Source organism: Patagioenas fasciata, chromosome 5, assembly GCF_037038585.1.
Source record: "Patagioenas fasciata isolate bPatFas1 chromosome 5, bPatFas1.hap1, whole genome shotgun sequence".
Classification (NCBI taxonomy): Eukaryota; Metazoa; Chordata; class Aves; order Columbiformes; family Columbidae; genus Patagioenas; species Patagioenas fasciata.
The window spans coordinates 44,993,232-45,007,201 of record NC_092524.1 but is presented as its reverse complement, the minus strand read 5'-3'; the positions used below and the strand labels follow the sequence as shown (position 1 = coordinate 45,007,201).

Here is a 13,970-nt window from a genome sequence, read left to right as displayed (position 1 = left end):
AGTTCAAGACTTCCTAGAGCAGAGCCAAGATAAAGGACAATCTGAGGGGTCTTTAGGCCTGTGACAGATTGGAATGGAAGCCTTTGCTCAAGACAGGACTGTTGAGGTTGCCCAAGGCTGAAAAAAGAACTCAGCACCTTTAGAGTAAGGTAATTAATACACCAAACTGGTAAGGGAGACTAGGTGCATACTGCAAGACCATTTGCATGGCAAGGCTGCTACAGATAAAAATACTTCAGAAACAGATTATAAATAGTAGGAAGAAATGCAATTCAGACAAATCACATCAGCTTCAGTCACCAGCTATGAAGGATAACAAGCCACCTTTTTTTTTTTTTTTCCCATGACACAATTAACTGGCTTTTGCTAACGAAAATATTGTGGTATTTTCTTTTTGTAGAAAAAAACCAGCTTGACTTTTTACCTGCATTAGGGACACATTACCTCCCAAAAGACAAATTAAATTATTATGGCATAAGTAGTCAGCTTTAATTAGGACTTCAGTTTCACCTTTTGTCTGCCAAATCTGAATAATTTCTTTACCAAGTTGCCATATAAAGCAAAATAAAATTTAATTTTGAAGTACATTAAAAATTATTTGTTATTATACTTAGACTGTAGTAAATGAGGCAAAAGATACTAAAAGAAGATAACATTTTGTTTCTGTGTGGTTTAATTCAGACTGTTTGCTGAGTAACTGTTCTGATTCTACTTTCCTTTATTAGTACTTTTATGCCCCCAGGCAATCAGAATATAAACAAAATATATTAAAACTCTCAAGCCCAATCACCTGTCCAAAGCGAGGACACTTTCAAAGTCACAGATTGCAAGTGACCATTGACACTGTTCTGAGTAAACGATGCCACGATGAAGAAAAGAATAGATATTTTCCTTAGTGTCATTGATGAGTACTGTGAGAGAGGAAGAAAAAAAATCAACTGTTCAGATATTCACATATATTTCAGTTACTTCATGCAACTCATTTGCACATTACTTTTTACTCGTTTTCTTAGAGTTTTATATCATAGGTAAACAACAACAAAACATGCTAGATCATAATTAAAACCGTTCAATATGGCATGAAACATCTTTAAGACATATCTATAACTCTCAGTTACACACACTTGAATTATTAAAAGTGAAGTAGAGAAGCTTAGGAAGCAAAGGCAAAATAATTGAAGAGTAACAACAGCAGCAACTGTCAAGGTCTAATAGCAAACATAATAGAAATGGAAAGGAGCAAGTTACTACCAAACACTGAAAGACAACAATACATTTCAATATTTGCAACATGAAATATCTGTGTCATGCTGCAGGATAGCAGCTACTCGTGAATGGTCATTTCTCTTTTTAATGATAAACATATACACCATTAAAAGAAACAAACAATACCAGAAACACTGAAGTCCTTCAGAGCTCTTTTTGGATCGGTCTGCCGTAGTATGCAACCTCTGTAGTAGAACGCTAACCAACAAGAAGGGTCTAGATGAACCGCTGCTGCTAAGTCTTGCATTGCATTTCTATACCGGCGCTGCTTAACATATGCTCTTCCTCGATACAGCCTAACAAGGAAGAAAGTTTCTCTTTAAATATAATTTCCCTTAGAAAATTATACCTACAAAATGAAGTAATAATGTGAAGTCATGGGCTATTATTTATAACATTAACAGGTTGAGTCAACTTAATATCAAGAGCTCTTCCATTGTTTTTGTCCTGCAATCTTGAGGTAATTATTCAAGAAAATATATTGCAAAACAGAATAAATATTCAATTTTATTTTGAGTTTAATAAAGTCTGAAGTAAACAAGTCCTGTAATCTATACCATATAGGCAGATCACTGCAATTGCATGAATCAAACTCAATATAATAGAACATCAGAGTAGATTATAGTAGATCAGCTTGGGCATCACAGAGTTGGAACTCTCTCCAAGTTCTATAATCAGCTCATGCAACTTTTTCTGTATGGGAAATACCAGATTTTGTTAAATCAGATTTAAAAGAAAAAATATAAATCTGCTCTCATTAATATTAAAGCTTTCTGAAAACATCCAAAACATCTGCAATATTTCTTTCAAACAGATACTCTACAAAATCAGATCCTACAGTTTTACACTATTCCTCTCTCAAATTCTGGAAGCTAGCAATATATTTAAACAACATAAATCAAAAGCACAGGCGAAAAAGTGTGAATAGACAGCAGTGGCTGTAAAATCACTTTATTAATGCAAAATCTAATATATAAAACTTACATTTTTGTATTACTGAAGATAGCTTTCACTTATTAAGCAGGTCTTATCCCACTTCTATGCAGAGTTATCATGCAAAACAGATACTATTCTTTTTAAAACCTAACACAGTAAAGTCAGTTCCTCAAGAATTTAAATCACATGCTTAACTACACAAACACAAGGCACTGATACTAATCATAGTCACTAGGATTATTGACAGAGCCCACTCATCAACATGTGAGTCTCAAAGAACTAGTGGATTTCAGGAAACCAAATGCAGCTTCATGTTGCCTCAAGATTTCATTTCAAAGTCAGGGTTTTAAGGAGTGTCTGTAAATTACTTTAGTAACAGAGGACACTAATGTCATAAGAAACCTTTGCATGATTTTGTGGTTCCCTCTGAAGGAGATGGACTGACAGGTAGAACATACACACAGAGGAATCCTTCCCTAATTGTTTCTGTTCAGTTTGGATGGGAATTAGTTCCAGAATAAGACACCTAAACTTAGGTGCCTATTTGTAGATGATTACAACACGTTAGGTATCTGAGTTTCCACGACAGTTGATGAAGATCTAGTCAACATAATACAAGGAGATGAGAGCAATTATCTTAATCCAAAATTTACACTTACTGGCTGTTTAGCTTTATAGAAGAGTCTATATGCAGTCAACCTATAGTCTATTAACTGTATTGAGTCCATGCTGATAATGGCTGCTCAGACACCTACATCTCATGGATACGACGAGCTGACACCTAAATTCAGGTACCGTAATCTGGTATCGAATATCTGCTTTTATTTTTATTTTACATCTATTTTCATGAATCCGGAATAGAATATAAAAAAGAATGTAAAACTTTGCATGACTTATATTAAAAAGAAGTCACATTTTCTAATACGGAAATCATATAAATTTTTTTGAGTCTTTGTAAGTCAAACCTCAAAATCATCATTACAGTTCAAAAAATAAAGATGCATCTCATTCATAATTTAAATTTCTCACAGAAAACATTAATTCAGCATAACGTTAAAACTAGAATTGCCAAGGCAATCATTAGAAATTAGGCATAGAACTCTGCATGCTCCACTCCCACAGAGCAATATCACTTTGAGCATGTATTTAAATCCAGCTCTTTAGAGCAAAGGACATATGCCTGTGCTTAAGTCTAACTGGCTCTATATTTGCATTACTCCAGGGGGATTGGAGCACATGCTTCTGTGTTTAGCTATATTAACTTCTAGAGACTAATCCAAAGTCATTAAAGCAAGACAAAGATTCCCCAATGGATATCAAGGCCTAGAAGTCTTACTCTATTTCTATTAGACACCTCTTTGGAAATGCAACTGCTTTCTTATTGTTTTATGCATATTCAGTCCTTTACATATTAAGATTATTTTAATAATCCTCTTAAAATTCAAATACTTTTGTCAAACTATATATTCTACCTTGCCTGAGCATTGGTGGGGTCTTCCTTGATCACAGCTGTAAAATCCTGAATTGCTTTCATAAAAACTGAACAGTCAAAGAAATATATTCCATGTTTCATAAGTGCATCTGTTCTTTTTGGGTTATACTGAAAACACTATAATGAAAAAAATAAAGCAGTAAATGGTGTTATTCCTAATTGTTATTATTTCTAATGATTAAAAGTCTTAACCAAGCCTAAAAATAATATATTATTTTATTCTCAAATTCCCTTTTTATTTAATGTCTATTGCAATTTCCATTAACTGTAAAGTGAAATAAAAAAATAGAAATGCAAGCTTATTAGCAGGTGATAAATTGTAGTCATTCAGTAATTTATTCAATTAGCTGGCAGGAATAACAGAAATCACATACTTCTATGGCAGAGATTTTTTTTTAAACATAATTCATTTGAAAAGGGTATCTGTTCTCCAAGCTATTTATCAGTCATCTCCAAATACAGTTTGCTTTTAATAAAGTTACTACACATCTCATTTTTGTTAAAAGTTAGTACATTACTGTAACAATACCAAAGACTGAACTTACTTTAGCATAATCATCCATGGCCAATAACAACTGATTTTCCTCAAAATACAACTCAGCTCGTCTGAAATAAATGTCATCATCTGTAGGGCTGCACCGTATTGCAGAGTTATAACTGATGATTGCCAAAGCATTATTACCCTGTTTCCTGTAAATTTCAGCCATTGACAGGTGTGTATCTGAAACAACCACCCCAAAAATAAAAGGCATTATTTGACAGCCCAAAACAATAAGTCATGTCCTTGTTACACAGTAATGAACACAAGCAGTAGAAATAGAACAGTAGATTATACAAAAGGTCAGGAAGTCCTGTTCAAATCTAAGCAACAGAATTCAAAAGTTTGGAGCTGTAGCTGTGTACAAATGGTCTGTTGGGGAATAGAAAACTTCCTTAACATGGCCCATCAAACCATTTATTGTAGACCTGTTGATCAAAAATATAAAGAAGATATTTAGTTTAAATGGGCTCACACAATACTTATCCCACTGTATTGGGTCTGATCAGGACAAAATTAACTTTCTTTACAACAGGCCACATGATGTCGTGTTTCAGATTTGTGGCTGAAACAGTGTTGATTACACAACAATCTTTTAGCTTTTGCTGAACAATGCCTGCACAGTACCAAGGCTTTATTTTTTTTTTTCCTCCACTTTGCCCTCTCGCCAGCAAGTAAGCTGGGGGTGGGCAAAAAGTTGGGAGCAGACACAGCTGGGACAGATGACTTAAGCAGCCCAAATGGATATTCTATACCATATCCCATCGTGCTCAGCAACAAAAAAAAAAATAGTGATAGAGGAAGAAGAACAGGGGAGGCGTCTTCCAAGTCTGCATCTAATTGCAATGTCCTTTGTTGCAACTTGTGACTCCTGCCCCTTGTTGTGCATCTCTCAGGAGAGTCTGATTCTTTCTCCTCTGTTACCACCCACTGTGTAGCTCCGGACAGATTTACCTTCTCCAGGCCAAGCAACTCATCTCCCCCAGCCCTTTCTTAAGCAACTTATGCTCCAGAGCCCTGAACATCTTAATGACTTTCCAATGGACTCTCTCCAGCTTGTCTCTCTCATACCAGAGGTTCCAAAACTGGACACAGTATTGGAGATGCAGCATCACAACCAGGTAGAGGGGAATCACCTTCCCTGACCTGCAACTCCTGGTCTTTCAGCCAGGTTGTATCTTTCCCTTTCAAGCTCCTTCCCAGTTTTAAGTATACGGTAGAACAGGGCTGAGTGAATGCACAATAGCACACTGTGGCCATTACAGGATTGTTATCAGCTTTTGCTGTGCAATTAATGGATACAATTCCCATCTGTTCTCCTTTTCTTGTTTTTCGCCTTTTTTTTTCTTTTAGCATTTTTTAAAAACACACTAAAATTACGTGCTTGATTTTGCATTAGAAATCGAAATTTTGTCCCAAGCCTTTGAATCATTGAATCATTTTGGTTGGAAGAGAGCTTTAAGATCATCGAGTCCAGCCATAACCTAAATCTAGCACTAAACCAATGTCTCTAAGAGCCTCATCTACACATCTTTTAAACACCTCCAGGGATGGTGACTCCACCACTTCCCTGGGCAGCCTGTTCCACTTCTTCACAATCCTTTCCATTAAGAAATGTTTCAATCTTTTCATAATATGGATAAAATCACCAAAGTAACATTAAATAGACAGAAAAACATTTGCAGAACTAGGGCCAAAGGCAACTAGAGAAAAAAAGTATGAAAAATTAACTGTTAAGTTACGTTTCAGTAGATACTTACCTCGTTTACTTTTGCTCCATTTAGTTATAAAATTCAGGTCATTTAAAGCAGCAGAAAACCTGTCTTGAAAGAGGTAAATCAAATGTCTATGCCAGTAAGCATCAAGTAGTAGTGGTTCTAAGCTTATAGCCTATAAACAAAATAAGCAAATAACTTATTTATATTGCAGAAGGAACTTCTCAAATGTGCTAACAATAGTACATAGGAAATGAGAAAATTTTTGCACTGAAATGATTATTTAAGAAAATTCCTAGACTGACAACTTTTATTTAACCTAAAAATCTGGAAAAAAATTTTTAATATCACTATTCTATTTAAAAGCATCGTACTTACACATATGAAGAATCAGAATCCAAGCAATCAGGATATACAGCGCAAAATATTAATCAGTTAGGATATTACCATGTTTGATGATTTCTTTAAAATACTTATCTGAACTTTTTCTAGAAATCAGAAGCAGTTCTAGGAGAATCCCAAGCAAGAGTTGCTTAGAAACAATCTTGTTCATTGTTCTTCTATTTAAAAGTAATAAATAATTAACCTGTCCCTGTGAAAAAGGAATCAGCTTTTCAAACCATGCTGTTATATAATTCCTATAGAAAGCACTTCACATTCCCTACTAAAAATCCTTTGACAGATATTAACAATCAAACAAGATATTTCACATATATTCATTATGCATATAAACCAGTTAGCAGCCACATGGAAACAGAGATTGATACAGATCTGGGAATGTTCTTCTACAACAGTAATTCTCAAATTTTGGTCTGTAAACTATTTCTTAGATCCATAAACTACATAGGGACCGTGTTTGTATATCTTAAAAAGTCAATAATATTTTCACCAGAACACGCAAGAGCAATGTCAAGCAATTTTGACAGTTGATGTTGGCCCATTGGTCAATGAACCATTTGGTCAGGGTATGGAATTTTTAGTCTTTCAGATCTTTGACAGTCTGTTCCTAAAATTTCAGGTGAATAAAAATGACACAAGGTAATAATTGAGTTTCTACAAATATGGCAAATTTTCTGGTCAGATAATTTATGGCATTTGGAAGGTAATATGTACAGATTGGAGGTGCACAAAATAGCTATATATGTCCCATTAAAAATGAATATATATAGAGAGAGAATTATCCTCAAGAGAAGCATTAACAGAAATTGTGTTATAAAAGGGAACTTCACCCTAAGGCAATATGCATTTTGGGAAAGACAAACTCTGGAAATAAAGTAAAATCTGAAGGGCAGATGTCCCTGCAGGACATCCTGTTAGCCTTAAAATTTATTGTGGCTTGAGATTGTTAGCTGAAAGGAATGCAGAAACTAACACGAAGTCAAGCTGGTTTGTACTTCATTGTTTCATTCCTCTGCACATTTCCAAATATTCCAACTGACTGAGCTTTGTGTTTTAGCAAAAGAAATGCTTTTTACTTTACTTAAAGGTGCCTGTTAAGATTGTTTTCGTGAACACTGGCAGACTAACAGTGTTCTACCCCCACAGAGCAATATCAACGCACAAGATCTGGTTCAGTCTTGCATTATCAAGCACTCCAGTACAAGGATCATGAACCCAAAACAGTTGCTGAGCATTGCTTCTCCAAACACCAAATGCTCTGTTAAGAGCCAAGATGTTGGTTAAGGAAAGAAGGAAGTCTTTTGCTCTATAACATTATGCACAGGATGATATACTTTGGGGTCCCAACCTGGTTATGATTAACAGTGTGTAACATAGATGTTAAATGACAATGGAAATACCATACCCAAAGTACAACACATGACTTCTCTACGCAGGTTTCACAAACATATAGAACCATACCATTGCTTAAAGAATGCCTTTGAAAGCTTTCACAGCTTCCACGTTTAAATTATAGACTTTAAAAATATTGTTTTCATTTCTGTTTTTTTCAGCAATTTTTTAATTCTGTTTTGGTTGTTTCTTTCTAGTTGTGCAGGGTCTTGGGCAGAAGTAATGGCAGGTTTGTAGCACTATAAAGGTCAAAAGTGTTCAAAAAATAAACATACATAGAAAAAAATAGTATTATTGTATAAAATATCAGTGTCAAATGATAGTTTAATTATAAACAGAAAATACATGATTTTTCAATTTATTTGCTCACTATACTTTTGCAGAAATTAAAAATATACTTGCCAGCTTTGCCAGCAGCAAAACTTGAAGCAAAATATTTTTTGTCCTTTTTTCTATCCTATCTCCAGCTCTGTTTCGGAGCGTTGTATTCTGAGTAAGGGTCTCCAAAGAAACATTACCCTAGTGTTTTCCAAACAGCGCAAACAAACACAGTTTATTAAGAGCCCACATTTTCGTTCTTGCAGGACTAAACTTGGATCATGCTATCATACAAAGGTAAAAAGGCAGCAGTATTCAGCTAGTTATCAAATCTATTGCTTATAGTTCTTCACCTGTTCAAGAACTCAGATACTCAGTTTAAAAAAAATAATAATAAAAAAAAAAATTTAAAAGGGTGCTTGATTGAAGTAAAACTTGGAATTAAACTTACTTTTTCCAAGTCATCCATAGCTGACTTTAACTTCCCTAACTTTCTTTGTATTGCTCCACGTCTGCAGTAATGAAAAGCTGAAGGATTCTCTTCCTTTTCTATTAGCTCAGTCAATCTTCTTATTTCTTTTTCTAAATCTTCAATACTAACTGTTCCACCTTCGAGAAGAACAGGTTGTATTGAGTCAATCAGTTTTATTTGTAGATTTGATTCTTGAGAGTCCACTGACTCAGTTAGTTTTGGTAATTCTGCAGTCTCACGAGAAGGGAAAGTTTCACAAAGCCAGCGGTTCCATATTCCACAGACCCACATGCGAATACAAGTTTCTTTTGGAATTCCACCCCTCGCTTTTGCAAACTTTTCAAAATCTAACAAACAAGGGACACTGGGGCTCTGATATTGTTTGATTGCTGAAGACACCTTGATACTGAACTGATCATGAATAGGAAGCCTTCCCAGAGACACAGACCTGAGGAAAAACATACTAAAATTAACAAAAGATTCCCAGATATATTAATGATACCAAATTGCAATCTGCCAGTCAACAACTATTTAAAGCCTATTGTTAGTTCTGTTGTTAATGATAATTTTTTAAGATCAGACATTTATCAAAACTCATTATTGAAGCCACAGTTAAGCAGAATTGTTCTGAAATTACTTCTGTCCCAAGAATGTCCAGCAGCTATTCACAGTTGCATGCTTATTTCCTCCAAAGTTTCTACCTTCTGTTTACAAGGACAATGCTAAATCTAAGAAGGAATGGTATTTCAGACTGGACAATTACCAGTCTGGTTAAATGGTGATAAATCCTAGATGAATTAATATATCAATGATAGATCCCAATAATATTAGGAAGAGGCCATAAGAATAGAAGCAGAAAAAAAGCACCACCGAGAGGTGAGAAAAAAGCACTTGAATGTACAAGGACATTTCCAAAATGATCATCTGGGAAAACTCATAACTTCCAAGATGGGAACCTTCACAAATGCTCAATATCAACATCTGCTTTGAGATGTCTAAGTGAAAGAAACTGAAGTCTTTAACAGAAACACTTGATCTTTATCACAAACAATACTACCCTTGTTAACACAGAAGTGAATAGCAGAAGGGAATACAGAGGAAAAAAATATATATATACATGTATTTATAATACTATGTACCTAATATTTATGATATTTTATACATAAAAATCTTACTAGGGAAAAAAAAAAAAAGAGAAGTTAAATAAAAAATGTAGTAGGTCCATGCATGAATGTCATGCAAAATAGCACAAAGATAAAATCCTCATGGTTTAGCAAAACTGATAGGAAAGCCTCAGACAGCAAAGAACATACAGTATCCCTGTTTAAAACAAGACTTCAGAAAAAGGCCCTTAGTCACAGTGCACTATACCAGCATATCACACCATCTAAGTATCTTTGATTTTCTTAAGAATAAACCTACTGAAAAGTGCCTGAAAACAGAAAAAAAGGAGAAGCTGAATGGAAAAATGGCTTGAAGGACCAGGCCTGAGCATCAGTGTAAGTATGACGTGGACACATAACATATGACTGCACACAAAAACAGGCATTTTTTTCAGGTCATACTTCAAGTATAATTAGCTAAGAAATATTAATATCAAAAAAACAGCAAAAAAAAAATTTATTTTGTTTGTTTTTTTAATACTTAAATATTTTCTAAGGTACCCACTATCTGAAGTATGTAAATAATAATCATTCACTAGAAAAATATTTAGAGTGATACATGAAAACAAAAGGTAAAAAGCGAACTACATGTTTGATGTAATCTATGAAGTTCATGGTAGAAAGGAGGTTAGTCCAGCCCAGCATTTGAGTTTCCTAAGAACTTTGAATTTTGTCCTTGTCTTTCAGAAGATAGAAGTTTGATCATTTCAATCATTAATTTATACTTAGCTAAACTTCTTCTGTTGTTGCATGCAGCAACACCATTTCCCATTTAAAGTGCAGTATATATTAAATGTCCTAAAGAGACCTGAGTAGTATTTATTTTTTCTTTGCATTAAAAAATATATTATTCCTAAATAACTAAACTATCATTACTTAATTTTAGAGCAATACTTACTATTTAAAAAGATAAAACCTGTAATTAGATAATAGAGCTACAAATTAAGATACATTTTTTAAAAAGCAATAAACATTAATTAAAGAAAACCTTGTAAGAATCTTCGGAGGCTGACTTAATTTCTTAATCACAGCTTCTAATTTTCTAGGGTTTATTATTTTCTTTGATTTCTTTGTTTTCTTTCTTCTTGGCGAAACAGTACATTTAATCCCAGCCTTTTGAAGTCGCTCCACAAGAACAATGTCATTCTCACTATCCTCTTGTCCACTCAATGTAGTCATCTTTTCTACTGGTATGTCTGTCTGCATTGACTGAGGATCATCACAGATTTCATTGAATAGGTGCTTGGTAGGGGAGCTTTTCCCGATCTCCCTCTCAACCTCTAGCTCAGCCACCCATTGCTTCATAACCTCCAACTCTTTCATGCTGGTTTTGAAATTAGCTGATATATTTAACATAATTTCATCTTTGAAAGCAGTCATCTCCAGAGCTGAGACTGATCTTTTAATCAAACCTGTCTGTTAAAAGAAAAGGAAACTTAATTGATCTCATGTTCATTTGAAATAAGATTTATATATCACATTTCCTTAGTTCAAAACACTTTTTTTAATGCTTGGCTACAGACATTTACTAAGAATTATTTAATTTATATATTTATTAGAAAGACACTGCATCAGCCTCTAGTTTATTTTAATAATAAGTTAAAACACTCCATTTAAGCAAGAAATGTCTTTCATTCTTTATTTGTGCTAATGCATTATACCCTGTAAAGTTTTGAAAAAAAGAAAAAAATCTTAATGTCACAAGTGTGTCACATTTCTTTAGGAAAATGATATTTAAAAAAAAAAGTCTAAGCTTCAAGCTGATTTATTAGAAAGCTGAAACTCAGGGTAAAGCTATCATTTATCACCACATATATTTATCATCATCTGTCATTTAAGACCAAATCAAACAGTTTGACTGCAAATTGCATAAATATTGAATTGTTACTCGATATTTTTGAATGCACTATGCATAGTTTTGCTAAGGGATTGTTAACTGAATTCAACAACAGTGCTTCTTTTTGAATGTGAAACTAGTATTTTAAAAATCAAGCATCAATACCTAGGTCAAATTTCAAATCTAGTATTTAAATTATTTTATTTATCATTGAGTACAAACTGCTGCCATGCTTCATGTCTGTCTTTAAAATAACACGGTCACAACATTTTAAACAGGTCTTTACAGACTATATAGAAGTTTTAAATAAATACATACTCCTCAAATTCCCACTCAAAATCAAAGTTGTTAATAAAATATTACTTGTATAATGGTATCAAGGTCATCTTTGCCCAAGTGTAAAGCTTGCATGGTTTATTGCTGTTTTATGTATTTTGTGAAACGGCTAGCATAACTTTAATAGCCATAAAAGTACCTAGCACTTTACAGATCGGAAAACTTGACACATTCTGTCCTGATATTTCTGAAATTCAAGGACCTGATACTGCAAATCTTTACTCAGATATGTTGTTCCACTCATTTCAGGTGAGCTGGAGTACAGAGTACTCACACTTATCTCTGCCCAAATGCCTGTAAAGTTAACAGGGGTTCTCACTGTAGAACTGTGTTCTCCTATTTAATGAAACTAATCCACTGGAAAAATACGTTTGAGACTCTCACTTTTGCACCTAATACGAAAATATTAAGCTCAAATCAGTCCAGTGGAAGAATTTCTTCCATAAAATCACAGTTCAGGAACAAATACAAGAAAATATTAAATCATACCTTTGAGCTCTCACTGTCAGAAAAATCAGGCAAGGATTGGCATCTTCTCAGTAAACTTTTTGTCTATACATAAAACAAAAAGCAAAATAAGTCTGAATTACTCTGAGCCTAGTATGAATAGAGCTTTCCAACACATTCTGCTTTTAAAAGGAGACACTGTGAAAATTAGAGCTAACGTCTAAAGAAATCTGCACTTTCACCAAAAACAACAACAACAAGAACAAACACAAAACCACAAACAACAACAACAACAAAACCCACACATTTGCCAGAGTGAAGTAAAAATTGCATTTGTATGGATTTCTGGATGTCTTCAGCCTATTACTCCACCAGATGTCAAAAAATCTGAGACACATTCAACTTACTCATGTAGATTAATGCTAAAGAGCAAGCACAGTCAGTGGACATACTCTATATATAATGTGCTGTAGATGTTCCAATCTCAGAACATGCTCTGAATACGCCATACTGTTGATCACCTAGTGAATTTACTGCTTATATGGAGATATCTTTCCAATGAACATGTTTTAAGCTGGACACTTCTTAAAAGTGTCATATTCACTCCATATTAAATGACACTAATTACACATACATTCCTGTCTTGGGAATCTCAGACAGAAAAATGGCCACATAACATCACCATGATCATAGATTCCAATAAGAATAGTAGTTCTTCCTGAGCATCTGTATGTGCTTCATCTGATTCTAATTGGTTTTGTTAACAGACCTACTTGTACCATAGCAATAGTTTTCTTTTTCACTAAGACATGTTCCCAATAAGTCGACAAGTAAATATGGAATAAAATATAATATTTTAATAACTGCAGACTTTATTACTTCCAATTATTATATCTAATGGCCCATTCAACCTGTAGGCAAAGGAATACTAGCACTCTAGCTGGACAATTCCAAACCAGTTTATAGTTACATATACAGCCATAACCTCTTTGTGCCTGGAGTCTAACATGATACAAAATTCCAAATAGTTTTTAGCCAAGCACAAAATAACTATTTTCATTTGCTGCTGCCAGAGGATGTTGGACATTCTGCAAAGCTGATTGCAGAATTCTTCCCTTTTGACAGACCAAATAAGATTCTCCCCACTACTTCTAGCCAACTCCTGCAAGAAATGTTCAAACCAGCAAGTGTTCCTTTATCATAGTCGAATTTATCTTTTTGTTCCACTTCCATGTCATCTACAAGTCACATAATCTTGAATGACATATTCTCAGATAGCTATAGTCACTATGGAAGAAGCTTTTTTCAAGGACAAAAGCAAGCACGTCTTGAACAGTATGTTTCACCTTCAAATAGGAAACACACTACCCAGAAGATGTTAACTGCTCTAATAGTCCAAACTTGCAGATGAGAGTCCTAAATTTTAATATAAAACAGTGCATCCAAACACTAAATCATATGTGAGAGCTCAGCTGCAGTAATAATACGCTAGCCTCAGTTTGCCCATTTCTGGCTGTGAATACATCCACTCATGCATTAGTTTTCCTCAGTTCCAGCTGAGGTCCCAGCAACAGCACTGGCCAGTTCCAAGGTTTCAGCTGTGATTTAGCTATCGTAACACTCAGTTGTACCTCAAATTCTCTGGTAAAGAAAAATTTT

General features: G+C 34.3%; 1 protein-coding gene across 2 annotated transcripts in view; it reads right to left on the bottom strand.

The window, feature by feature from the left end:
- The window catches only part of TTC6 (tetratricopeptide repeat domain 6), a 68,896-nt gene that overhangs the window by 28,420 nt on the left and 26,506 nt on the right, over positions 1-13,970 (bottom strand). For both annotated transcript variants that reach the window (XM_071809413.1, XM_071809414.1), the window contains 8 exons: positions 12,354-12,416; positions 10,680-11,107; positions 8,508-8,976; positions 5,993-6,122; positions 4,240-4,415; positions 3,675-3,811; positions 1,393-1,562; positions 791-911 (listed from right to left, as the gene is read on the bottom strand). In XM_071809413.1, coding sequence (XP_071665514.1) covers positions 791-911; positions 1,393-1,562; positions 3,675-3,811; positions 4,240-4,415; positions 5,993-6,122; positions 8,508-8,976; positions 10,680-11,107; positions 12,354-12,416 — 1,694 coding nt within the window. The remainder of the gene's footprint in view (positions 1-790; positions 912-1,392; positions 1,563-3,674; positions 3,812-4,239; positions 4,416-5,992; positions 6,123-8,507; positions 8,977-10,679; positions 11,108-12,353; positions 12,417-13,970) is intronic.